This window comes from Centropristis striata, chromosome 1 (genome assembly GCF_030273125.1).
Source record: "Centropristis striata isolate RG_2023a ecotype Rhode Island chromosome 1, C.striata_1.0, whole genome shotgun sequence".
NCBI lineage: Eukaryota > Metazoa > Chordata > Actinopteri > Perciformes > Serranidae > Centropristis > Centropristis striata.
Window position 1 is genome coordinate 22,740,096 of NC_081517.1, and position 25,025 is coordinate 22,765,120.

General features: G+C 39.0%; 1 protein-coding gene across 1 annotated transcript in view; it reads right to left on the reverse strand.

Annotated features, from left to right (window-relative positions):
• The window catches only part of LOC131973151 (microtubule-associated tumor suppressor 1 homolog), an 82,141-nt gene that overhangs the window by 49,041 nt on the left and 8,075 nt on the right, over window positions 1-25,025 (reverse strand). Inside the window, exons 2-7 of the mRNA XM_059335030.1 lie at window positions 18,788-20,853; window positions 17,581-18,003; window positions 14,071-14,284; window positions 9,868-10,062; window positions 7,011-7,253; window positions 4,856-5,017 (exon numbers count right to left, since the gene is read on the reverse strand). Coding sequence (XP_059191013.1) covers window positions 4,856-5,017; window positions 7,011-7,253; window positions 9,868-10,062; window positions 14,071-14,284; window positions 17,581-18,003; window positions 18,788-19,894 — 2,344 coding nt within the window. The 5' untranslated portion in view covers window positions 19,895-20,853. The remainder of the gene's footprint in view (window positions 1-4,855; window positions 5,018-7,010; window positions 7,254-9,867; window positions 10,063-14,070; window positions 14,285-17,580; window positions 18,004-18,787; window positions 20,854-25,025) is intronic.

Sequence of the window (25,025 nt, forward strand, 5' to 3'; positions counted from 1 at the left end):
TCAGTTTGCTAGATAGGTTTTCCATATGAATCTTTGAGATGAGTCTGGTATTCAGCCAGAGTCATAAATATTAATAAAACAGACTGGGCAATTTAAAGTGACTGAGGGAATAGCATACATTCAGTCAGAATTGTCAGAATTTAGAACAAGCTTATGATTGATGAGAGAGATCTGAAATATATCAGAAGCAGACTGTAGGCTTCCAATGGAACCAGTGGAATATATAATAGTGTTGTCTGCATAGAAATGTACATTACAATTTGGAGTGGCAGAGATGATGCTATTTATAAAGATGGTGAATAAAAGAGTTCCACCCCTATATTATCCAAGTCTAATTTATTCAGTTGTATGCTAAGTAATTCCCAAACACGTGTATTTTTGTTGTTACAACACTCCTGGCACTATCTTCTCAAGAAAGTGCACGCAATACATCTAAAAAAAAATGTGATTAACTCTTAAACAGTCCTGGGCTGTAGACTGTAATATGAACCTCAAATCAGCCTTCAAAAATTACAACCGAGCCATGACACATAAATAGTCCCCTGAGAGCACAGCACAGTTCATGGACAATAACACCAAATCCCTGTGTGTGTATTTATAAATGTCAATGTGAATTATTACAGTGAAAAAAAGTGACAAAAGGAGCTAAAGAAAGCCACTGGGTATTTAAAAGGCCCACACTGCTAGCCTCTGTCGCCTGACGGCTGCAGTGGTGTGCATGAATGAGAGACAGAGGGGAATGAATCAAATGCATGTGTGTGGCTTTCAAAGCTTAGTGTGTGTGTGTGTGTGTGTGTGTGTGTGTGTGTGTGTATGTGTGTGTGTGTGTGTGTGTGTGTGTTCTTGTACTTCATGCATAGTGGGGACCGGAAAATGTTTTAACTGACAGAGTGAGGACACTTTTGAGAAGTGAGGACATTTCGGCCGGTCCTCACTTCTTTAAAGGCTTTTTTGAGATCTCAAACTTTGTTTTAAGTTTACAATTAGGTTTATGTAAAGGTAACCATGTATTAGGGTTAGGGTTAGGGTCGGGCATTTAGCTGTGATGGTGAAGGTTAGGGTAAGGGTTAGGGAACAAGGTTATTATAGTTAATGAAAATTAAACGAAATAATGAAAATGAAATAAAAATAAAAATGAGAGTTTTAAAAAAAGATAATAACTGAAACTGTATTGTGTGGTTACAAAACTAACTAAAATTAACTAAAATTATAGTGAAAATGTCTTTTATTTTCATCTTTGTCAACTTTTTTCATACATAATGAAGATGGATAAGGCAAAGGAAATAAAGGCAAAATTTACTGTGACCTCTTTTAATCTCCCACCCAACAAATCCCGTCTCAGTACGGGAGGCAGACACCCTCTCTTTATTCAAGAGTAAACTTAAAACTTTCCTCTTTGACAAAGCCTATAGTTAGGACTGGCTGAGGCCTTGGATCAGCCCCTAGTTATGCCGCTATAGGCCCAATGTGTCGGGGGACACGATACACCGGGGCCCTCTTTCTCTCTCTCTGATGTGACATCAGAGAGAGAGAGATAGAGAAAGATGGCGAAAGTAAGCCGGTACGGTCCGGTACTGCGTACCACTAAAAGATTCAGTGGCGGTACGCAGTACCAGGAAGATGGGAGAGCGGCTGCCTGCTATATGACCCTCATTCAAAGCCAGTTACGGCCGCACTCTGGGTCAGAAAATAGATGCGCTAGCAATATTCAGTCTTAAAAACTACTTTGTCTGTTTAAAAATTCCTTTTAACTCATTCTGAATAGTTTCTGAAGTGTCCGTGCTGTGTTTTAGTCCATGCTGGACGGAGCCTTGGCCGGGCAGCTCCCTCTCTCCACCTCCCCTCGGAGAGTGCCCGGTGGTCTCCTCTGCGCCCAGCCTTTGAAACGTGTACCGCACGTTTAATGTCTTTACGTTCGTTGCAAAATGTCACAGTTAAAATCAGTAGGAGAGTAAGCAATGCAGTTGTTATTTCATGTTTCATGTTATTTTGTTTAATTTTAACGATACAGAACAGCTCGGAAAATAAACTGCTTATGAGATAACGACCGGAGAGTTCACTCAGCAGTACGTGAGTGCGTATGCGCGTCTACTTTCGAAACACAGCGGTTGCTTTGGGCATCGGTGCGTTTGATTTAATGCACTGGGACGTATTCCACAACTGGTCCACAGACGTCAAGAAACGCCGCTTGCGCCAGGACAGGACAAACGATAAATTAAACCAACGAAATTCCACAAATTCTTGTGGTTGGCTGAAACACTTTCAACATGATATCTGTCAGTTATCAAATTTTTAAAAAAACCGAGAGAAACACTACAAAACAGTCAATTTTTTCCCCAAAGTAATAATGCAGAGAAAAATAACTTCTTTGTTAGGGTTAGGGTTACCATATTGTCAAGTGTTTCTAATTCCTGGCCTACAGATAGTCTACAGTAAAATATCTAAATGTTTTTATTTGTTTGGGTTTTGACTTTGCTATTTTAAAATGCATGAAGTGAAAGAGAGATGAAGGTTTTTGTAATAGTACCGGCAAGAATTTAAAACTACTTTCACCCCTGCTGATGTCCCAATAATACATGACACAAGCTTTTATTTTCCCAGAGTACTCGCACTTTTCTCTGCTCTCTCTTTCACAGGGTGTGGAGCTGTGGTCCTGCTCGGCATCACTCCTGCTGGTCTCACTGCCGTGGATCTGGTTCGGCCCCAGATGGGAATGTTCCTCTCCTGGTCCACTCTACACTCACCATCACTACTGGCCAATGGTAGCGCTTCATCACCTGCTGCTGTGCCCCTCCCAGAACTCCTGCTCCTCTCTGTCTCTCTCTCCCTCTCTCTCTCTATCCTCCAAATCTGTGATTTGTGATTTTGGACTATATAAATAAAATTGATTTGATTTGATTACAAAAAACTAAAACTAATAAAAACAAAACTAAAACTAACACTAAAACTAATAAAAACTAAACTAAAACTAAAGCATTTTCAAAAATAAATATTAAATTAAAACTAGCAAACTCACTCTTATTAAAACTAACTGAATTTGAAAACAAAAATCCACAACCCAATTAAAACTAAAACTAATGAAAAATCCCAAACTATTATAACCTTGCAAGGGAATTCACAAAGATAGAAGTAAAAGAGAGAGGGGGAGAGAGAGAGAGAGAGAGAGAGAGAGAGAGAGAGAGAGAGAGAGAGAGAGTGTGTGTGTGTGTGTGTGTGTGTGTGTGTGTTGGTATGTGTGGTGGTAGACAGCATGTCTATGAGTAGTGGCTCCCCACAGGCCCTCTGGAGACTTCCAGGTAATGGGGGGAGGCAGCATCCACAGGGCCCACATGGAGGATACTGGAAGTACTTTACAGAAAACGGGCTCCAGTAAACATGTTCATTGTTTTAATGCTCCAACTATAAGACACCATCTATAAGAGCATGTGTATCTGCTACTTGCATTACAACCTGAAAATATGCCTAGATACCAAAATCATGTCAAAAGCTGCTTTATAATGAGTTTTTGGATTTGATGTGACATGCCATCAAATCCATCCAAAACAGATTCAAGTAGAATTTCAGTACTGATTAGATTAGATTAGATTAGATTAGATTCAACTTTATTAATCCCACAGCAGGGAAATTTCTTTGTTACAGCCGACCCAAAAATTGCACTCAAAATCTAATATAAAAATACAGTTAACAATTTACAATATACTCTATACAACATTGTGCAAATTAAGTTAATCATGTGCAGAGTGCAAATTATATGCAAAATATGCAGAAAAGAAAGAAAGAAAACTACAACACGTTCAGGTTGTGCTGGTGTTGTACAGTCTTATGGCAGCTGGAATGAATGACCTGCGGAGATGCAAATATGTTTCCCCTCTAAATTCAAAGAACACACATGCATATGTGTCTGTGCATATACAAGTGTGTGTGATGAGCAGTAGAATAATTACAGAGACACTGCAGGGAGATGATACTTATGTTTGCTTAAACTTCCCCAAATATGTGCAAGTGTGTGAGAGTGCAGCTGCAACAGCAAATATCTGGCAATTGGTGGTTCAGAATTTATGGAATGAGCTCATATACCAATTAAAATAGTTCTCAACATACAGATGATAGATACAGAATGCAAAGTGAAAGCTGCTGACAGTATTTCAGGTTGTTTCCAACCAATCACAGCAGACAGCCTACCAAATACAACATCTGTCACTCAAAAGTTTCAGCTTTCTCGTGTATTGGTCTAAAATTGGTGCTATCATATTCCTCGTGTTTTTTCATGTGAGGCTCTGGACTGATGAAAATCCACAATGTAAACCTTTTTCAATTCAATGATCAAATACCTTATAATTATAATAAAGGTCTACATTACTGATGTCTGATATCAGTCAAAAACTATTCTATTCTTACTTTTGGAAACATTCCATCATGTTTACAAACATTAGGATGCCACATCATCTGAAATCTTTTAAAATAAATAAATCAAAGTCACTGCTATTGCTCCAACGTGAAGGAAAAGTAGAAAGCTAACAGCAACATCTTTCAGAGTTTTAAGCCAAATCATTATTTTTTGGCACAGAACAGGGTGGTGTTCTGCCAAAAACCATCAGAATACCAGATTAACTGGTTAACATAATTATTTAATATGCACCCACAAGTGTAAACACACACAAATCACACCCAGTAGCTGGGATAATGCTGGAGACTTGGCATTGTAGCTATTGCCAGGAGTCCTGGGATTAAACAGGTTTGAGACACTGACACACCCTTTTTTACAAAAACATCTCTCCTTGCAGACAAACAACATAAGTACAAAACTTATCGCCACGCAACTGACAGACACTAGCAGCCCTTCACACACACTTACCTGTGCTGTTAATTCGACTGAGTTTTGCTGAGCCGCTTCTTTGCAAGGGGGACTGGGATGCTTGCCTTGTCACAACCTGACTGGCAGCAGAAACCGTCTTTATTTGATTGGCGGCGGCTGTCTTGGCTGCATTGTGGCTGGTGACTGTTGGGGCCTTCAGACCTGTGAACAGGATGAAGAGGAAGTCAAGGCCCACCACACAACTCTAGAATAATGTGTTTCACTCATTCGCTACAGGTTGATGCTCAAACATTGCACTGTAAAAAACTGCTAAACCATGACAGTAAAGGACCGTAAAATCATAAATGGGTTAATTTCAGTAAAAATGAAACACCATAAAAGTATAAATCAGCCAAAACAGTATTTTTTACATTTTAATCTTTTTAAAATAAATTACTCCACTGTAAAATACACTGGCACTGTGTTTGTAATAAAAATATACCGTAATATATGTATACAAGCGATCATTTTTGCATTCATTTAAAAAAAACAAAGAACTTTTTCTCACTGTTAAATGTACTAGACACCATATCTCTAACAAAAAATATACTGTATTATTTAATGGTAAAATCTTTAATTTATGCTTCATTTATGAAGTATTTTCTTGTCAATTATATGGCAGAACAGCGTTTCTTTTGATGGAAAAACGTTTTATTTCTTGCGGTAAAATATGGAATAAAATGGCAATCTTAAACGTGAAATCAACAGTGCTAATATAATTTTACCGTAATATTACAAAAAGTTGCACCATATTTTTTTACGGTAAAGTTCTGGCAACCACAGCTGCTGTTTTTTTACCCTAAAAACAAGAGGTTGTTTTTTTTACAGTGTGCTGTTCAAATTAAGGTACTTTCGATAGTGAAAACAAGTTGATCTATGTTTTCACCCTCTCCTGAGAGTTGCTGGGTCACCTTTGCTCTTCAATTCTTATAATTCTTTCATGTGCCATCCTGTAATAGGACCATATAATCCAGTGTCTGACAGGATACACCACGGAAACAGCTGTCCGTTTAATTTCTCCAATGCAAACAATCAGCACCCAAGTCACGTCTGTTATAAAGCCAAGCTGCTTCCCAGTCCCTATTACAGGTGGAGAGGTTCATAGAAAGTCTCACTCTCTTTCTCATATACACATATACTGTATATACACACAACAATGACAAAAGGAAAGGTTCACATTAAGAACTATACCAGCCTTCAGACACTTCCTAATACTGGAAAAAACATTAGATGGAGCTTAATAGCTTCTTAGCCTGAAGACAAAATCATGTGCTTGCTTATGCTTGCACAGATTAGTTTTGATATTTTCAGAAATTATTTTCATATGTCCTTCACTGTGTCATTAAAATACATTAAATTAGTTTGATGTGAAGGATTTGGGTCACTATCTCTCTCTCACTCACTCACACACACACACACACACACATCCTTGTACTTCTATCTTTGTGATGGTCCTCATTGGAATAGTGAATTCCCTAGCAAGGTTATAATAGTTTTGAAATTTTCATTAGTTTTAGTTTTAATTTCGTTGTGATTTTTTGTTTTCAAATTCAGTTAGTTTTAATTTGTTTTTTGAAAGATTTTGCTCGTTTTAGTTTAGTTTTTTTATTAGTTTTAGTTTTTTGTAATGGGGTATTTGTTGGGTGGGAGATTTAAAGAGGTCACAGCCTTTATTTCCTTTGTCTTATCCATCTTCATTATGTATGGAAAAAGTTGACAAAGACGAGAACAAGACATTTTTACTGTAATTTTCGTTTTGTCACCACACGATACAGTTTCAGTTAATTCCCTTTTTTTTAACTCCTGTTTTTATTTGTATTTAAATTAACGAAAATGTTTTTTCAATTCTAGTTTTCATTATTTCGTTAGTTTTCATTAACTATAATAACCTTGTTCCCTAGCCCCTTACCCTAACCCTTAACCTAACCTTCACCATCACAGCTAAAGGCCGACACTAACCCTAACATAAACCTGATTTTAACTTGAACCCTGAAAACAAAGTCTGAACTCTCAAAAAAGCCTTTAAAGAAGTGAGGACTGGCCAAAATGTCCTCACTTTGCAAAAATGTCCTCACTCTGTTGGTTAAAAACGCGTTCCGGTCCTCACTATGTAGAAAGTACAAACACACACACACACACACACACACACACATACCTGTAGCAGTGGGCCTGGCCTGCAGTGACAGAGCTCTGCTTTTCGGAGCAGGAGGTTTGGAAGTAGCAGCAACACCACTAGAAACAACGTCAGTAGTATTGGTATTGTTGCTGGTGGTTGTTTCAGTGCTGGAGATGAGAGGCTTTGCTGTGCTCTGAATGTCCACAGGAAGTGTGCTTCTGCTGGCCTGCCCATCTGGCTTGGTCCCTGTTGGTGCTGGGCGTCCTGGAGATGCTGGAGAATCTGAAAAAAAAAAGAGCATATTAAATAACCAAGAATGCTTTATATAGATAAAAGCAGAATTTTAAGTGGATGTTCAGTGTGTAAATTTTCTGTTTGAGTTTCAGTGTTAGGAATCATAAAAAAAATAATAATAATAAAAAAAGGAGAAAAGAGAACGTGTGGAGACAGAGAAGACCAAACTCTGTAATCATGGACAAAAAAGGACATTATCACCCAAACAACCCAGATAACTTTCTAATTATACAGCACAAATTGAATCATAAACAGGCAAGTTAAACTGAGATGAGGCGCAGTTTGTGGGTTTCTTTAATTCCTCATTTCATACTTAAGAACAATAAATATAACCATTTTAATATTAAACCCATTAGGAAATTATGGAATTATTCAGAGATTAGATTAGTTCTCTTGTGGTTGTCAAACACAGACCCAGTTATCTGTCCAAGGTACTTAACACTCCATTTGCAGTGATGTTGCTATGCACGGTAGGAGCAGTCTGCTAAGAAAAATGCAGAACCTGGTGTAAATTAAGACTTTACTTCATGCACATAGGAGAAGACGAAAGTGTTCTCCCCCAGGCACAAAACAGTTTTCACTTAAATAAATGAATCATGGTCACATGACCAAAAACAGTAAAAACTCTTACTACTCATACAACAACATAGTAGCAGGGGTCAAAATGTATATGACAATACAACAGGACAAAGCCAAAAACTGTTCTCAGGACAAGAAACCTTCCTGTTCCCTTCTGAGGTATGAGATCCTGTTTGCATTAAAAAAAAAAAAAATCACAGGAACTGATGGCTAAAGCCCCTACAGTATGCACCCTTCGTCATTGATGCATTAAAATCAGAAAAGGCACAGTAAACTCATACACTCATTTCTTATATTAATCCTCTAGAGTCTATAACGTGTCTTTTTTCAAAGCACGTAACAAAAAACGAGGTCACGTGGAGCGCTGCTGTCGACTTCACTCCAAATTACAGACTTGAAACTTTCTCCAGTTTTATGTTTGACGTTCCGAGGTCATGTAAAACCAAATATATGATCGTTTTAATTTGATAATACAAAAATATGTATTCAAGTGTAAAAGTAGGATGGGACGAGGCAGGCGTGGCATTTAGTAAAAATGGAAAAAAAGGGTCTAATCATCTAACACTGTTCCTATAAATAAACATGTTTTTGTGGTAATTTTTGTGGTAATTTTTATTATATTTGAATGTTACCTTTATATGTTCATATTTGCAACCTATGTTTACATTTTTCAGGTCTAAAACAGTTCGCTGAGCATATTTGTGTTTTTATTGTCATAAAGAGTATAATTTAAAATTTTAAAACATCTCACTTGATTTATTACCTCAGGTTTTTTGGTTTAGGACAACACTATAGTCTCAATCGCTAGTAAAAAATCTTCTTCAAGACAATTTGATGTTAAAAGTTCTAATAATGGCCCCATTTAGAAGAAAATAGAAGATAAACAATCTTATGATTTGGGGCGTGGCTACCTTTGATTGACAGGTCACTAACAAGACGAGCCATCATCAGGAGAGAGGCAGCAATGCGTATCCACGGCAACGTGTCTATAAAGTTATATATAACGTTATGTTGGTAGAAAAGAGGATGTTTACCAATTTGGTCTCATAACTTTGACCCTTTCACTGTATTTTCACTTAATGACAGTTTATTTGAACGTTTTGTTCAGTAAAAATGTCTTGTTCGGTGTTTGGTTGGACTAACAGACACTCCAAGGAGTCGCTGCTCAGTTTTCTGAGGTCAGTAACATACATTTTGTTTTTGTTTTTTTTGCTAGCCAAAACTAACATCCCAATTAATGCTCCAGTTAATGCTAACATGAATTAGCAGCAGCTTCTCTCAGTCAGGTTGAGGTGTAGAGAGGCTGTAGTCAGTGATCAGATCCCTCTCCTCCTCCACAGTCCAGATATGGTCTGCTCCGCGTATCGGAAACAAGATGGCGACGCGAGATGGCGACGAGTATAACGCTGAACTCGATGCTTCCAACGGGCCACAAACCAACGGGTGATGTCACGGAGACTACGTCCATTATTTATATACAGTCTATGTGCTGGACACAGTAATTAGCAAAACATTTAACTGCAGCATTAAGGAACTTGTATACAACAATAAAGGGAAAGAAATGTGGTGTGTAGTGTTCAGATTTAGTGAAGGGAGGTTGTGTTCATTTACAGTAGGAGTGGCGCTGGTGACAATGCACATACACCATAGACTGTAGCCACATGCACACACTCCACAGACATTCCACAGACATTCATTAAAAATGAAATGTTTCAAACATGGAAACTCACTCACACACACACACACACACACACACACACACACACACACACACATTCCCAGACTCCCAGGATGAGTGGTGCAAGAGGAACTGGCCATACATCTCACCTCGAAGCTTTTTTATAAGATCTTCATTAGCATCAGTACACTAGCAGCTGATTGTAAATAATGGAGACAGATTCTGTGTGTTTGTGCATACTCAGGAAATGTGTGCGTAAACAGTACAAAAAGGAGGTAAAGTTGTATTTGAGCAAGAGAGAAAAGAGAGCTCATCTAAAAACTGCACACATCCCCACCACCTCACCTTTGTTTGTGGCTTCACTAATCTCACTGAATCCAAGTAATGAGGAACTCGGGCTTGTGGGTAATCCTTTCACAGGAAGTTTAGATGTGGGTGCATCAGGTCGTCTGACTGGCTGCTGATTGACTGTTGGTTTGTTGGATGTTGCTGGACCAGGAACAGCGGTTCGTTCTGCGGCGCTGCCAGGTTTGGGGATACCTGAGAAAGAGAGTAATACAGCAGGCCAAAAATAAGCTTTATTCATCATTACAGACACAAAAAAAGAATTGAGAATAAAACTTGGTCTAAAACAGTTTGATGAAATTGGAAATAACCTGAGAAAATAATTATTTGTATTTATCACAAATTATGTGTATGTAACTGAGAAAAAAGAGACGCCAATAGATGTTGGCTATGTGGTGAATGAAAAGCTGCTGTTTAGATGTTTAAATGCAGTGCAGTTTTCAATAAATCCAAGTACATTCAAGTGCAGCTAAATCTTTAATATCACATAACCTACACCTGTTTTTGTGAGCTGATCAGATATAATGTAAAGAGGAAGTTATTTATGCCACATACAGGTAGTCATTTAGCTCCTCCACATCAGTTAATTCTTGGGATGCATGATATATATCAAGCTGATATTAGCAATTGCATTTTTTCCAATTATTAAAATATAGCCAATAACTACAGCCAATAATATAAAGTTAAAATTCTTTCACTTAAATAAAAGTCTGTTGGTCCAGCCATATATTTTGTCATTGTAGTTTTCTTAAAATCTCGTCTTGTCTCGTTCTCGTGAACCCAATATCGTGTCTCGTCTGAGCTGAGAGTATCGTCACACCCCTAGCGTGTACAGTCCAAAAAGATATCTATTCTAAAAATGAAGTAAAGCAAACCAAATACACAATAACTAATCTAAAAGACTATTTACAGTGGAAATGTGGAAGAAAAGATTATGTTTGTGTGTGGCCGACCGTTAGGGTAGACAAAGAAGCTGATCATAATGGCGGAGCCCTTTTGCTCTTTGGAGGACATGCTTACTTGAAAACCTATGTGTTTGTAAAAGGGCCAATTTCAAGTGTGCTGTATATGAGTTATTATGGTAAACCCAAAATGAATTTGTTAGTTAGTGAAGGCCTAGTTTCAGTGTAAACACAACTCACATTCAATTTCAAATGGTATGGCTAAATAAACATCACAACAGTAGTACTGAACAAACACACATCAGATCAACATCATTGATTTGAGGTTAAAAAACTTGTTCTAGCTTGTTCTAACTGCCCAGTATGTTACCACCAAGTCCTGAGATGAAAAAGGAGGGAGCAGAAATCCTTTTCATAAAGAATTAGTTCCTTGCTGGGAACTCCCATGACCACATAACTCCTTTCCTTCAGAAACTCCTGGCTACCTGTTCCACATCGCATCCACTTCAAAACCCTCCTCCTCACCCACAAAGCCCTCCATCACCAGGCCCTCTCCTACCTCACTGACTTCCTCCATCATCAGGCCCTCTCCTACCTCACTGACCTCCTCCATCACCAGGCCCTCTCCTACCTCACTGACCTCCTCCATCACCAGGCCCTCTCCTACCTCACTGACCTCCTCCATCACCAGGCCCCCTCCTACCTCACTGATCTCCTCCATCATCAGGCCCCCTCCTACCTCACTGACCTCCTCCATCACCAGGCCCTCTCCTACCTCACTGACCTCCTCCATCACCAGGCCCTCTCCTACCTCATTGACCTCCTCCATCACCAGGCTCCCTCCTATCTCACTGATCTCCTCCATCATCAGGCCCCCTCCTATCTCACTGATCTCCTCCATCACCAGGCCCCCTCCTATCTCACTGATCTCCTCCATCACCAAGCTCCCTCCTACCTCACTGACCTCCTCCATCATCAGGCCCTCTCCTACCTCACTGACCTCCTCCATCACCAGGCTCCCTCCTATCTCACTGATCTCCTCCATCACCAGGCCCCCTCCTATCTCACTGATCTCCTCCATCACCAGGCCCCCTCCTATCTCACTGATCTCCTCCACCACCAGGCTCCCTCCTACCTCACTGATCTCCTCCATCACCACACCCCTTCCTGCAGCCTCCAATCCTCTGAAGCTAATCTCCTATACCCTCCCATCAGGACCAAGCACCAACCCTGGGGCGACAGAGCTTTCTCAATAGCCCCCCCTCCCTAACAACATCAGAGACTGCTCAGATCCACCTACCTTCAAAAACTTGTCAAAATTCAACGTGTCAGAACTGCTTTTAATGTTTGACCAATGCTGTTGATTTTAATTGTTTGTTTTTACTTGTAACTGCATTTTCACTGTGTCTTAACTGTAAAGCGTCTTTGAGTACCATGTAAAGTGCTTTATATATAAAATGTATTATTATTATTATTAGTAGTAGTAGTAGTAGTAGTAGTATTGTTCATTTCAGTTCATATATCCAAATGAAACTTGTGGGATACCTGTGACTCCAACACTAAACTTATGAACATCTGATTCTCAGCAACTGAACTACATCTTTAAAGTCAGAAAAACAAAGTTTGTAAATGCTTTTCAACAGTCAACTAACATGGCAGTTGTTTGAGCCTCCTATAAGCTCATGTAGGCACTAAAAAGAGGATACATTTTTTGGCCAGTTCCTGTTCTCAACTGCATGACTCCAGGATACTTTGGTACAACCATATGCTGCAGCGTCAGTGTGTCAGGATATATTAAACTTTTCAGTGATGAGATTTTCAGATGCATGCTTGGCAGTTAATATATAATGAACCAAGAAGACACGAGACGAAGAAAATCTATTAAAAACTGACCCTAAACTTACTCCTTGGTCATTTTGCCCTCATTTAGCTGAATTTATTTGATCTCATAAGCAGATTAAACTGATAACAGAAGCTTATCACATTGAAATACAGATAAAAACATCCAGCACATGAATACATTGGCTAAACCGGAAAAGATTTGTTTAAAGTAATCAAGTCATAACCAAATTCAAAACGGCCCAATGCAGATTCACATGCTCAAAGGAATCCATTGATGGCGATCTCAGTCTAAGGTCAAGAGGCTCCATTTGTTCCTCTGCATCAGCAAAGAGGACAGACAAGCTTTTGTCTGTGGGTATGTGACCTTTATGAGGAGAAACATCTGGCTTTACACCATGCACACGGATACATTTCAGCATTTTTACGTAAATGTAAATGACAAAATGCAGCTCAGTGATTATGGAAAACAAGATTGAAGTTACACACACAAACACAAGAGTGTAATTACAGGCCACTGGACACCAGACAGGGGACACCATGTTTAAGTTGAGTGTCTCACCATGTCTCATCACCAGCATATTTAGCAAGACACACGTGGTTACAGACAGGAAACACTGGCCTCAGAAGGACAGACAGGAGAAACAAAAAAACTAAAGAGGATGAGAAAAAAGAGAAAAAAGAAAAGCAATAAAAAGAAAAATGTGACCAATGTGTCCTTTAACTTCCTCCGTCAAGAGAGTTCGAGTGTCTAGCTGTAGTTTGTAAAGTTTAATGGAAATGCAGACTGAGACTGAAGATTCAAGAGATGAAGCTCTTCTTTTATGCAGCACTGCAGCTCAAACACACTTATACATGACGAGAAACGATTTAACCAGGAGCATTCACGCAGACAGACAAACCAGCATCGGTCAGCAACTTGTTCACTGTATGTGACAAAGTGAAGAAATGAATAAGTGCATTTCTGTGTGTGTATGTGTGTGTGTGTGTGTGTGTGTGTGTGTGTGTGTGTGTGTGTGTGTGTGTGTGTTTGTTTGTGTGTGTGTGTGTGTGTGTGTGTGTGTGTGTGTGTGTGTGTGTGTGTGTAGTGGTATGTGGAAGGCATTTTAACTTGCAGCTCTGCAGTGTCAGGCTGCTAATTTCCTGAGTCTGCTGCAGAGACAAAGCAGAGTTTTTCTTTCATTTCACACACACACACACACACACACACACACACACACACGCACACACACACGCACACACACACAAAGTGACAGAAGTCTATATGTCTGACAGGCAACTGAGGAGCTTGACGCAAGCAGGGTAGACATACAATCCATCTGTCTGTATACATTTCAGGTTTCATAAAGTCAAATGTGTCAAATGTGTCTGCAGTGAAATAGCTGGTATATATATATATATATATATATATATATATATATATATATATATATATATACATACAGAAACTATGTTGTCTCACCCTGGCTCTGCCTCTTTGATGATCCACTCCCAGCGCTATGTCCACCCTCTCCCAATGTGGAGCCATCACTTTGTATTTGCCTGGGTCCAGGGCTCCCCTGTCCTAGAGGTCCAGTCCCTGAACCTGGAGGTGGATCCGGTCCCTTGGGCCCCTTATCCACTCTGGTGCCTCTCCCCTGCTGCCTGGCATTGGGCCCCAGCTTGGTGGAGACTTTCTGTAGAAAGAGATGATGTTTAGTAACACCGTCCCAACCAAGTGGCCCCAGATCCGAACTGCGCACCGAAACCATTGTGTTAGCAATTCCGTACTCGGTCAGAAATGTGGAATGGGGGAAGCGAGGGAGTCAGTGAAGGAGCAAAGGGGAGGAGTGAGGGAGAGTGTGCTAAGACAGAGGGGGAGGAGGAAAAGAGAGAGCAGGAAAGAAAGGTAGGAGGGAGCATTGGGAGTGTGCCGCAACCAGAAGTTTAAAAAAAGTTGTTATTGTGTTGTGTTGTACATTCCCCTTAAGAATCCCAGCTCTGACCAGGCTTTTTTTCCCCCTGTGTGTGTCTTAGACCCACCCCCATCCCTCAGTGTTCCTCCCCCTCTGACTCTATAAACACCAGCACACATGGAGTGAGTTTATGGACGAGGACCTGGCATTTGTCTCAGACTTTCCAAAGGAGAGGCTCAATGTAAAGACAGAGTTGTGTTATATTGTGCTAAAAGAGCAGTCAGAAACTTAGGAAGGTGATGAAGAATTTAGAAAATGTTCACAAGTATCAGGGGATATGCCTAGATAAGTATTTTATACTTCAGCCTACTCCCTTTTTTTCAGACCAAAATGATATAAGGAAATGTGTAGTGGATATTAAGTTAACTGGCTTATTACTTAGACGGGGCAGACGCATGTATATGTATCGGGCTATATATACTGTATGTGTGTAAATGTCTATATGTTTATGTACATCTGTTTAATGGTGCCTATGTGAGTATGTGTATGTATATGCATCTAGCCTACGCTGTTGTAGTTTATGTTGTATATTTTTTTGGTTCGAAAAGACGATTTATTAAATTGAAAAAATGAAATGAGATAAAATCCCTGATGTCCCTACATTAAAAAAGCCTTCTGCCAGGTCCCCTTCATCTCCTCATGCTGACCCCAAAAACACAGAGAGGATCAAACACTTCAGAGTTTTCTTGTAACCTCAACTTTATAGTTGAGCCAAGAAGCTGAGCCCAAGGATTACTGTAGCATACCAATACACACTAAATCATGTGTTGACATGCTATCTGGCAGCTAGACTGATGCTGTTTTTGTAATACATGGGAGGACGGAGAGGAAATGTTACTGCACAGGTGTCACACCATTTCTCTGAATATTGATAAAGTAATAATGTAAAAGTAGGCCTTCAGTAGATCTAACTGAATCATTCATCTTAACGACCACCTCTCATACGACTATGCTGGCCTACAAAGTCAAACTGCAATAACTACATTTTTGGTCAAAATTGAGTTATAACTAAAAATGAACTCCTTGATGTCTGTTTTATCTTGTGACAAAATTTTAGATTTCAATTTTGCTTTATTTCAGAGAAATAATTATATAAAAAATTGCAGTAACGACAAAATCCAACTCAAAACCAAAGCAGACAGCAGTAATTGCACCTACCACGTTCTGCTTTGCATATATTTACGCATTTAAACATAAAACAAAAGCAGTGTAGCCTTGTATGCCTTCATTGTGAATAGTAGAAATAATAAGATTATTTGACAGGGAAATTATTATCTAGATAGTGATTAAGTGAGGAAAAGGTGAGATAAAATTATATTAAGACTAAAATATAACATTTCTTTATAATATTAAGTCTAAAATAAACAAATCTTTGAATAGAGTTGTTTAACACTTTTTTTTGTAAAAGGTTCTAATAGTAATGCAAAACCAGAGTGCACTAACTACATTTTTGGGGTTAACGTTCGAATAAATTGTCATGATTTTTGAGCATAAAAATTTCATCAATACATGTAGAAATAAGTGTCATATCACTAACCTACATATAACCTGTTTGGCTGGCCAGTTAGAAAACTTTAAAGCAGTTTTTCTCAGTTTAACCCCTTGTGTAGTTACAGCAGTTAGGCTTTGTAGGGTAGTATGGATGGGAATATTATCAAATCATCAAGAATGGAATAAGCACTGTGCAGCAATAATTCAGTGAGGAAGGTGACAAGATTCCGTGGCCTTTTTTGACTATAATCACAACTATTTCACTTTAAAGGTTGATGCACAGAAAACAGAGCTTGTCATCAACAGCAGTTTTTACTGGGGTTATCACGATACTAAAATGTTCAACTCGATACCGATACTCAGGAAAATATTCGATACTCTATACCATTTTCGATATCACCAGGATAAAAACAAAGACCCTAAAATTATTAACAAGAAAAATACAACATGTAAAAATTAACAGAACCACAGGTTAAATATTTATAATAAAAAACAGTTGTGCAAAAAGAAACTGTAGCTATGATAACAAGCTTCAGGACTGAGGTCGTGCAAAAAATAAATACATAAATACAATAAACAATAACAATTAGAACAATATTTTGAGGTTGTATGCTGTGCACAATATGAGGCAAGCTTGAAAAGCCGACTTTTCTCTGCTTCATTCTGGGACTTCAAGAGAGAAAATAACACTTTTCACCAACATGTCACCAACATTGATGTAAACTTATTAACTCTATGCTTATGTATACTGACACTGTGTCATACTGTGTGATACTTTTTTGAGTATCGATACTTTTGACAACCCTAGTTTTTACACATATTTGTTTCTGAAAGGCTACATTGTAGCATACTGTACATGTGTGTCGCTTGTTCTACACATACTCTTTACTGACAGCAGCCCTGAGGCAGCCAAAGTGAGAATATGCTGGAACAGGTTTTAAACCTGTCACTGGCTCACTGAATTTGAACACATACCAGAGACCGAGCACATGTACCACTCCCTCATTTAAAACACACTGCACACTACGGTGGCCTTGTCTCTCCTGCATAAGTAAATGATGCTAAACACCTCTGATTGCAAAAACAATGCTAAACTACCTTAAAGTATACCCTGCTTGAGCACAATCCATGACCGCTATTTTCAATTTAGCTGCAAAGCTGAAACTAAAAAATAAACTTTTAATGGTTTTGTAATAACCAAGCTAAAGACACTTCCTATATGTTACCCTAAATCCACATAGGTAAAGTTGTCTGCCTCTGGCTTTAAGAGCTAATAAAGCCAATAACACACTGACACATTGAAGCAACAGGTTATATTGCACATGTTGCTTCAGCAGATGGCAACACTTATCTGTTCCATAATAGCTATGTTACATAACCTCCATCTCATGCCAGAACTGTTTCTGGATTCTTGTTGGTGTTCAAATGAAAATGACATCATTCTAATAGTCAACGGCGACTGAACACACAAGTTTAAGGCAGAGGAGCTCAGTTTAAACACATTCTAACATGCTCACAGTACACACCCTGCTCAGATTCCTTGGTTTCTCCACAGCAGCCTCTGTCTTTAAAGACTTTCCAGGACCATCTTGAACATCTTTACTTCGATGTTTCAACCTCACACCTCCAGTTGGTTCATGTTTATCCTGCCCATCAGTCCTGGGAGGGTTCAGGAGAACTTCCTCCACCACCTCAGACCCCACAGAGCTGCTTGAAGTGGAGAGAGTTCGACCAACAGCTGGACCCTTCCTCTGTGTCTGTGCAAAGCCATTAGCTGTTGTCTTGTGGCTGGTTTTAAAGTTACTGCTCCCTCCTTTGATGGATTTCAGCATCATGGCCACTTTGACTTGGCCTGCAGATGACCTCTGCTTTTTACCTGCATACCCGGTCAGTGCTTCCTCCTCCCAGGAGATAGCTCTCTTTCCATTGGCTGGTGCAGATGTGTTCTGCTGAGTAGAAGACAAATTTTACACAGGGGACAGCTGTACAATATTTCTCTTGGTCTTGATTGAGCTTGTGTGTAAAAGGAGTTCAAACTAATTTTAAACGTGTAAAATGTGTGTATTTTGTGTCAAAAGAAGAAGAATTGTGTTAATTGTATCGTCCACACAGGCTGATGTTGTGGTATCTGTGTGAAGAGTTTTGAAAAAGTGTTAAAAGTATTGAACAACGGGTCATAGCGGTTGTAAAAAACTGTAAACTTTCATATCAAGGTGGGGGCCACAAAATCAAGACCAAAACAGTAGATGTTAACTGGTGAATTTTCAACTGTTGCTTTCACACAGTTTGTCAAAACAGAAAACCTCATGTTCAAAACTAATGGATTGAAGATTACATTGATCACAGCTTCTGCTCCTTTTTCTTTCTGTGTAAAATATGTGGCCCAATGCTGACGACTGAGCAGATAAGCTTTTTTTCTGTCTCTTTTACAGTGATTTCTTCTGCTCCTTTTTCTTTTTGTGTATTTGACAATACAGTAAAGAATGACAGCTGATTTTTTCCCCTCTTTACTCTACTGTAAGTCATTTTCATTTGCAATACAGTAAAGTGTTTACTGCAAATCCTGTCATTTACTGTCATTGTCACTTTGTGAATTTGAGCATGAAATTAACTGTTTGGGGAATTGTGTGTTCCAAGTGTGATTTACAGTTTATTATTTTTATTTACAGAAAACGTTTTTAAGGTTCTGACAAACCGGTCATCGCAGTTGTAAAAAACTGTATACTACAATACCTGGTTGGGTGTTTTAGGTGGAGACAAGGTCAACCGTGATCCAACTTTAGCCACAACATCTTTAGAGTCCAGTCTGGAAACTCTCTTAGCCTCCAGACTGGATGGTTTGAAGGCCGTGGACACTGCTGTCTTCTGAATAGTTGAAGTAGCAGTGGATGTTTTAGTTTTTGCTGCTCTGTCTGGCTGGGTGTGACGAGGTTGGGAGGATTTGGGGCCCACTGCACATCTGTCAGTTTCCACAGATGAAGGAGATGCAACTCCCTCACCATCTTGATCTGGATTGGTAGAAGAGGGAGAATATAATATCTGTGTGGTTTCACGAAGGTCCTCAGAAGCAGGAGGCTCTGCCTGGCTTTCTACCAGTAAAGCCAAGGGACAGGCCACTTCAAGCCCTTCTAACAGCAGCTCTGACCTGTCATTATTAGCTCCACTCATAGCCATAGTCCCCTCAGTCTGGAGCTCAGCTGTCACACACACTGAGCTGGATTGACTAGTTGAGTTTGTTAGGGTCATGCTGCTTCTCCCAACACCTGTGTCAGAGCTCACAGACAAGAACAAAGCCTCTTCTTCATCATAATCATCTTTATCAGCTGGGATTTCTGTTGCATCTGAGTCTGGAGTAGAAGAGCTACGCCTTCTCCCTCTACTGCTGCCACTGATGAGGTCATCATTGTCATTCCAGGTGTCCTGCTGGTATTCATAGCTGTTTGCGTCCAGGTAAACAGACACAGAGTTGTCATTGGATGCTGATATCTCTGTCTGTGTTCCTCCCACAGAGACATCCTCATGGCGTTCTTCCTCTGGCTCCCATTCTGAAATGACCAAATTGTTAATTTTTTCCGTTGTGGTCATCACTGTTGTCATCAGAGTAACCTCAAACATGTCATAGTCCAGTGGGCTGTCAGTCCTGCCCCCACTGAGGCTGCTCACACTACGCAGAGACTCAGGAGACGACTCCCCCAGACAAGAGGAAGAGTAGGAGGAGGAGGAGGAGGAATTCGGGAAAGCATTCCCATTGTGGTCTCCCACACTGTGGAGAGGGAGGTTCATGCTGGGTCCGTTTTTTCCCCCGACGAGGAAACCCTTACTGGGCTGAGGAACACTCATCGCTGAGGATCAGTCACTTTGTGCAATGTTGTAACTTACTTCTGATCTGTCACATACAGGGTTTTACTTTCTGTTGTTGTCCTTACTGGTTATGGATGAGCTTTGCTACTAAGTCGTTTAACTTTAACACTCTTTATACTCTTGATATTAATATTGGATAGAAGTTCCAATCCATGCTCCATGTGACAGTGTTTACATTAATCTTTTGGTTATATATTTAGTATCTCTGAGTTATCCATATATACATTTTAAACACTGTACAAAACAAGGTTATTATAGTTATTGAAAACTAACAAAATAACGAAAACTAGGACTGAAAAGGCATTTTTGTTAACTGAAATAAAAATAAAAACGAGAGTTTTTAAAAAATGATAACTTACTGAAACTGTATTTTGTGGTTACAAAACTAACTAAAACTAACTAAAATTATAGTGAAAAGGTGCTTCGTTTTTGTCTTTGTCAACTTTTTTCATACGTAAACCTTTTTGGTTGATATGAAACCGATTTCGTCTATCTGGTTTTATGACTTAATAAACTTATTGGGGCTGAGATGGATCAGACAAAGGAAATAAAGGAACATTTACTGTGACTTTTTTAAATCTGGCACCCAACAAATACCCTATTACAAAAAAAACTAAAACGAACACTAAAACTAATAAAACGTAAACTAAAACTAAGCATTTTCAAAAAATAAAAACTAAGAAAAACTAGCAAACTCACTCTAAAAACTAATTAAAACTAACTGAATTTGAAAACAAAAAATCACAACGGAATTAAAACTAAAACGAATGAAAAATCCTAAACTATTATAACCTTGGTACAAAACTGCTGCAGAGTTTCCAAAGGGCTATAACACATTGTGTTCTTGTCAAGTGCAAAACTGTTATATATCAATTTATGAGCCCTGATCCTTGAATGGATACAATTCCAAATGTCCAGGAGTCTTCTGTTGAAAACATCTGAAAAACAGTAAGAAGAGAGGAAAATTGATTGTTTAATGTCAATATAGGGTTGCTAGCCCTCCCCTCAACAATACAGCCAGGAAAGATAATGAGATTGTTCATAAATACACGATAACATCACAAATGCCATACTTCACAATCACACGACCTTCTTCTATGTATACACTGTTTTCATTTTGATGAATGACAATGCCAATGTTTATCTTAGACATTCAGAAACTCAAAATCAAGTACAGTATTTTTATTCAAGAACAGTTAGCTTCACAAAATATGTATTTCTCCTGTATTTGATAAGACCACACTGCTTTTCCTACTTGGTCTTCACATCTGGGGTACTTCCCACTGCAGGGCCTCATTCTGACATGATGACAGGGTGAAAACAATAAAGCCACACACTTTAGGCGAGGCTGGTAATAATATTACTTGAATGCACATCTTATTTTTCCCCTGCTGAACAACCACTCTGCTTTCTGCTGGACAATTATGTATCTGCACACTGATGGTTAAAGAGTTGAGAATTGCTGCCCTCTGCAGGCAATAATCAAGAAGTTATAGATAGAGAGTTTTTGTGAATAACTGAATGGAACTACAAGGATGATAAAAAAAAAATGTAGTGGAGCTGTTAAAGCTGATCATTTTCATGTGTTCTGGAGTTGTCCCTCCATTCGCAGCTTAAGAAATGTATGGATAAAATACTGAGGGTAGACCTTCCACCGACTTTTGAGGTTTTATATTTGGGGAAATCAGACATAGATTTTACGAGATCAGGAGACAAACACAAGTATAAAACTAGGACTGCGCGCAGTACTGAACCGGACCGAGTGGAGCCATCGGGGGAGGCAACGTCGGGCGCGGCGATGTGGGCTCAGTCCCTATGCATCCCAAATGGAGTGTCTCCTACCACTGTGCTCGGGGTAGGTGTAAAACATAATACTTGCTGTAGCCAGCAGGGGGCGCTATTACTGTGTGTCAATATTGACATGTGGGTGTGTTCAGGGCCGGCCCCTAATCACGTGTGTGAAATTTGGGACAGATTGGACAATGTATGGTCTAGTTATCCAGTACCGTGTTTCATGGCGAGACGCCATATTTTGGCGGCATGCCATGCCCACATAGTGTGACCATCGGTAAAGATTTATACAACTTTTGATCCCAAAGGCCTTGTGATACTACTGACCACGTTTGAAGTAAATCGGGTGAAATCTGTAGGAGGAGTTCATTAAAGTATGCGAGGTGGAAATGGGTAAAAATTATGAATTGTGCGATTTTCAAACCAAGATGGCAGACTTCCTGTTGGGTTTGAGGTATGGGTTTAAGAGGCTTTTTGGTGCGTCTCCACATGATTCATGTGTGTACCAAATTTCGTGTCTCTACGTGAAACCTACTGCAAGGGCTAAGTATAAAACAAGTTACTTGCTGTTGCCAGCAGGGGGCGCTATGACTGTGTGTCAATATTGACATGTGGGTGTGTTCAAGGCCAGCCCCTAATCACGTGTGTGAAATTTGGGACAGATTGGACAATGTATGGTCAAGTTATACAGTCTCATGTGTTATGGCGAGACGCCATATTTTGCCGCTATGCCACGCCCACATAGTGTGACAGGCAGTAAAGATTTATATAACTTTTGATCCCAAAGCCCTTGTGATAGTACTGAGCAAGTTTGAAGTCAATGGGATTAAATCTGTAGAAGGAGTTTGTTAAAGTATGCAACGTGGTCATTTGATGAAAGGGGGCGTGGATAAAGCATTAGGGGCAGGGCTTTATGAAATATTGTTATTTAGAAGTGTTAAGGTCTGGACTCTGATAAAGCATGAGGAGTTTGGACCAGATGGGACAAAGAATGGAAAAGTTATAACAATCTCGTGTTTGATGGCGAGACGCCATATTTTGCCGCCATGCCACGCCCACATAGTGTGACCGTCGGTAAAGATTTATGCAACTTTTGATCCCAAAGGCCTTGTGATACTACTGACCAAGTTTGAAGAGAATTGGATGAAAGCTGTAGGAGGAGTTCGTTAAAGTATGCGACGTGGAAATGGCGAAAATTCCAGATAAAATCCAAGATGGCCGACTTCCTGTACATTTTAGGACATGGCTTCCACTGACTTTTTGGTGCGTCTTCCCATGATACACGTATGTACCAAATTTCGTGCTTCTCCAACAAACCAGTGTGAGGATATGAAATTTAGGGGGCGCTAGTGAGTCATTTTGCCACGTCCATTCCCGCGAATATTAGAATACGTAAATTTCACAGGAGAGCGACGTATATTCCAAAAATGGTGAGTTTTTGAATATGATAAAGCCCCCAAATAAGCGATTGATTACCCGGAAAAATAATAATAGACGGACCAGTTTCAATAGGGTCCTCGCACCTCGGTGCTCGGTCCCTAATAATGTTGATTGCAAGCAAAAAAGCAATTTCCAGAAAGTGGATGAAGAAGGAAGACTGGGTTGAGGTTATACATAATATTTATGTGATGGAAAAGTTAACTTTCTCCGTGAGACTGGAGGAGGACAGATTTAAAAGAATATGGAAAAATTGTTTAGTGTACATAAAACCAATTAGGTCTGAGTTTATCTCAGATGTTCATCATAAGAAGGTAAAGTACCCTGATTCGTAGCTACAGAAGTTGAAAAGTTCTGTTTTTTTATTCATATATATATATATATAAATATATATATATAAATAAAATAATAATAATATTCATAAAACAAAAAAATATTTATAATTAATGTATTAATGTATGTATATATATATATATATATATATATATACATACATAATATATAAAGTTACGTAAAGTTATATATATAAATATTATATTATATATGTAAATTTATTTTATATCTGATCCAAGATGAAAGATTGAGGAAAGATGTCAAGTGTAATCTGAAGATGCATTATTGGAGGTGTTTGATTTATGTATACCAGATGTGTACAAAATGTTTGTTAAAATGTTCAATAAAAAAAAAGTTAAAAAAATAAAATTAATTTAACAAACTCTGGCAAGTGTTACTGATGAACGGCCCTAAGACTCCCTTGTAAAGTGAGTGGGGAGATCAGTAACCAATATAACCCGTATCATTCATTATCACAACCCAAAGCTCATGCTCAGATGGAAGCCATCTGAATGTAGCACGGTTTGCATGTGGGTCAAGGACAAAGAAAAAAAAGACATGCAGCTTCTGATTAGAAAGGAAATGAGATCTGGGACGGCGTGTGTTGTCCAGTAATGGCAACAGAGGGAGTAGACTATGGGGCGCCAAATGTATATTTTCATTCACAGCTTTTTCACCAGTATTAATCAATTATTGAGCTCACTTTCTTAACATTTAGCTAATTTTTCCACACATTTAAGACAAAAATTCATATCACATATAAGTTGAATATTACATTTTATATCTAGGCTCTGTGTGAATGCTAAATGTTAAATCTAAATCTAGATGTAAAATGTTAAATCTAAATGTTGAATTAAAATCCAAATGTAAAATGTTAAATCTAAATATTATATCTAAATCCAAATATAAATGTTGAATCTAAATTTAAATATTAAATTGAAATGTAAATGTTAAATGTTTAATCTAAATGTAAATGTTAAATCTAAATGTCTCGGTGACTGATAAGCTAAATATTTAGGGATTGCCCCCGCTTCTAGTTCAACTGAAATGCATGCATAAACTCATACATTAAGTGAAGTGTATCTTTCCAAGACCTACATGGACTAAATATTAACCCCTTATTATAATGCATAATTGGTAAATGGACCTGCACTTATATAGCAAATTTCTAGTCGCTTTGCGACAATACACACTACGCTCATTCACCCATTCACACACACATTCATACTGGTGGCAGAGGCTACCCTAAACGGTGCCACCTGCCACCATTGGGAATTCATTCACACACCGATGAACGCAACATCGGGAGACATTTGGGGTTCAGTATCTTGCTCAAGGATACTTCGACATGTAGGCTGCCATGGTCAGGGATAGAACCACCAACCCTCCGATCAGTGGGTGACCACTGTACCAACTGAGTCACAGCCGTCCTGACTTTTGTAATTGACATTATTCACATTAGACTAGTACAGTGTATTAAATTAAAAATGACCAACTACCTAAATTACCAGACCACTATTAGCATCGCAGCATCTTAGCTAGTTAGCAT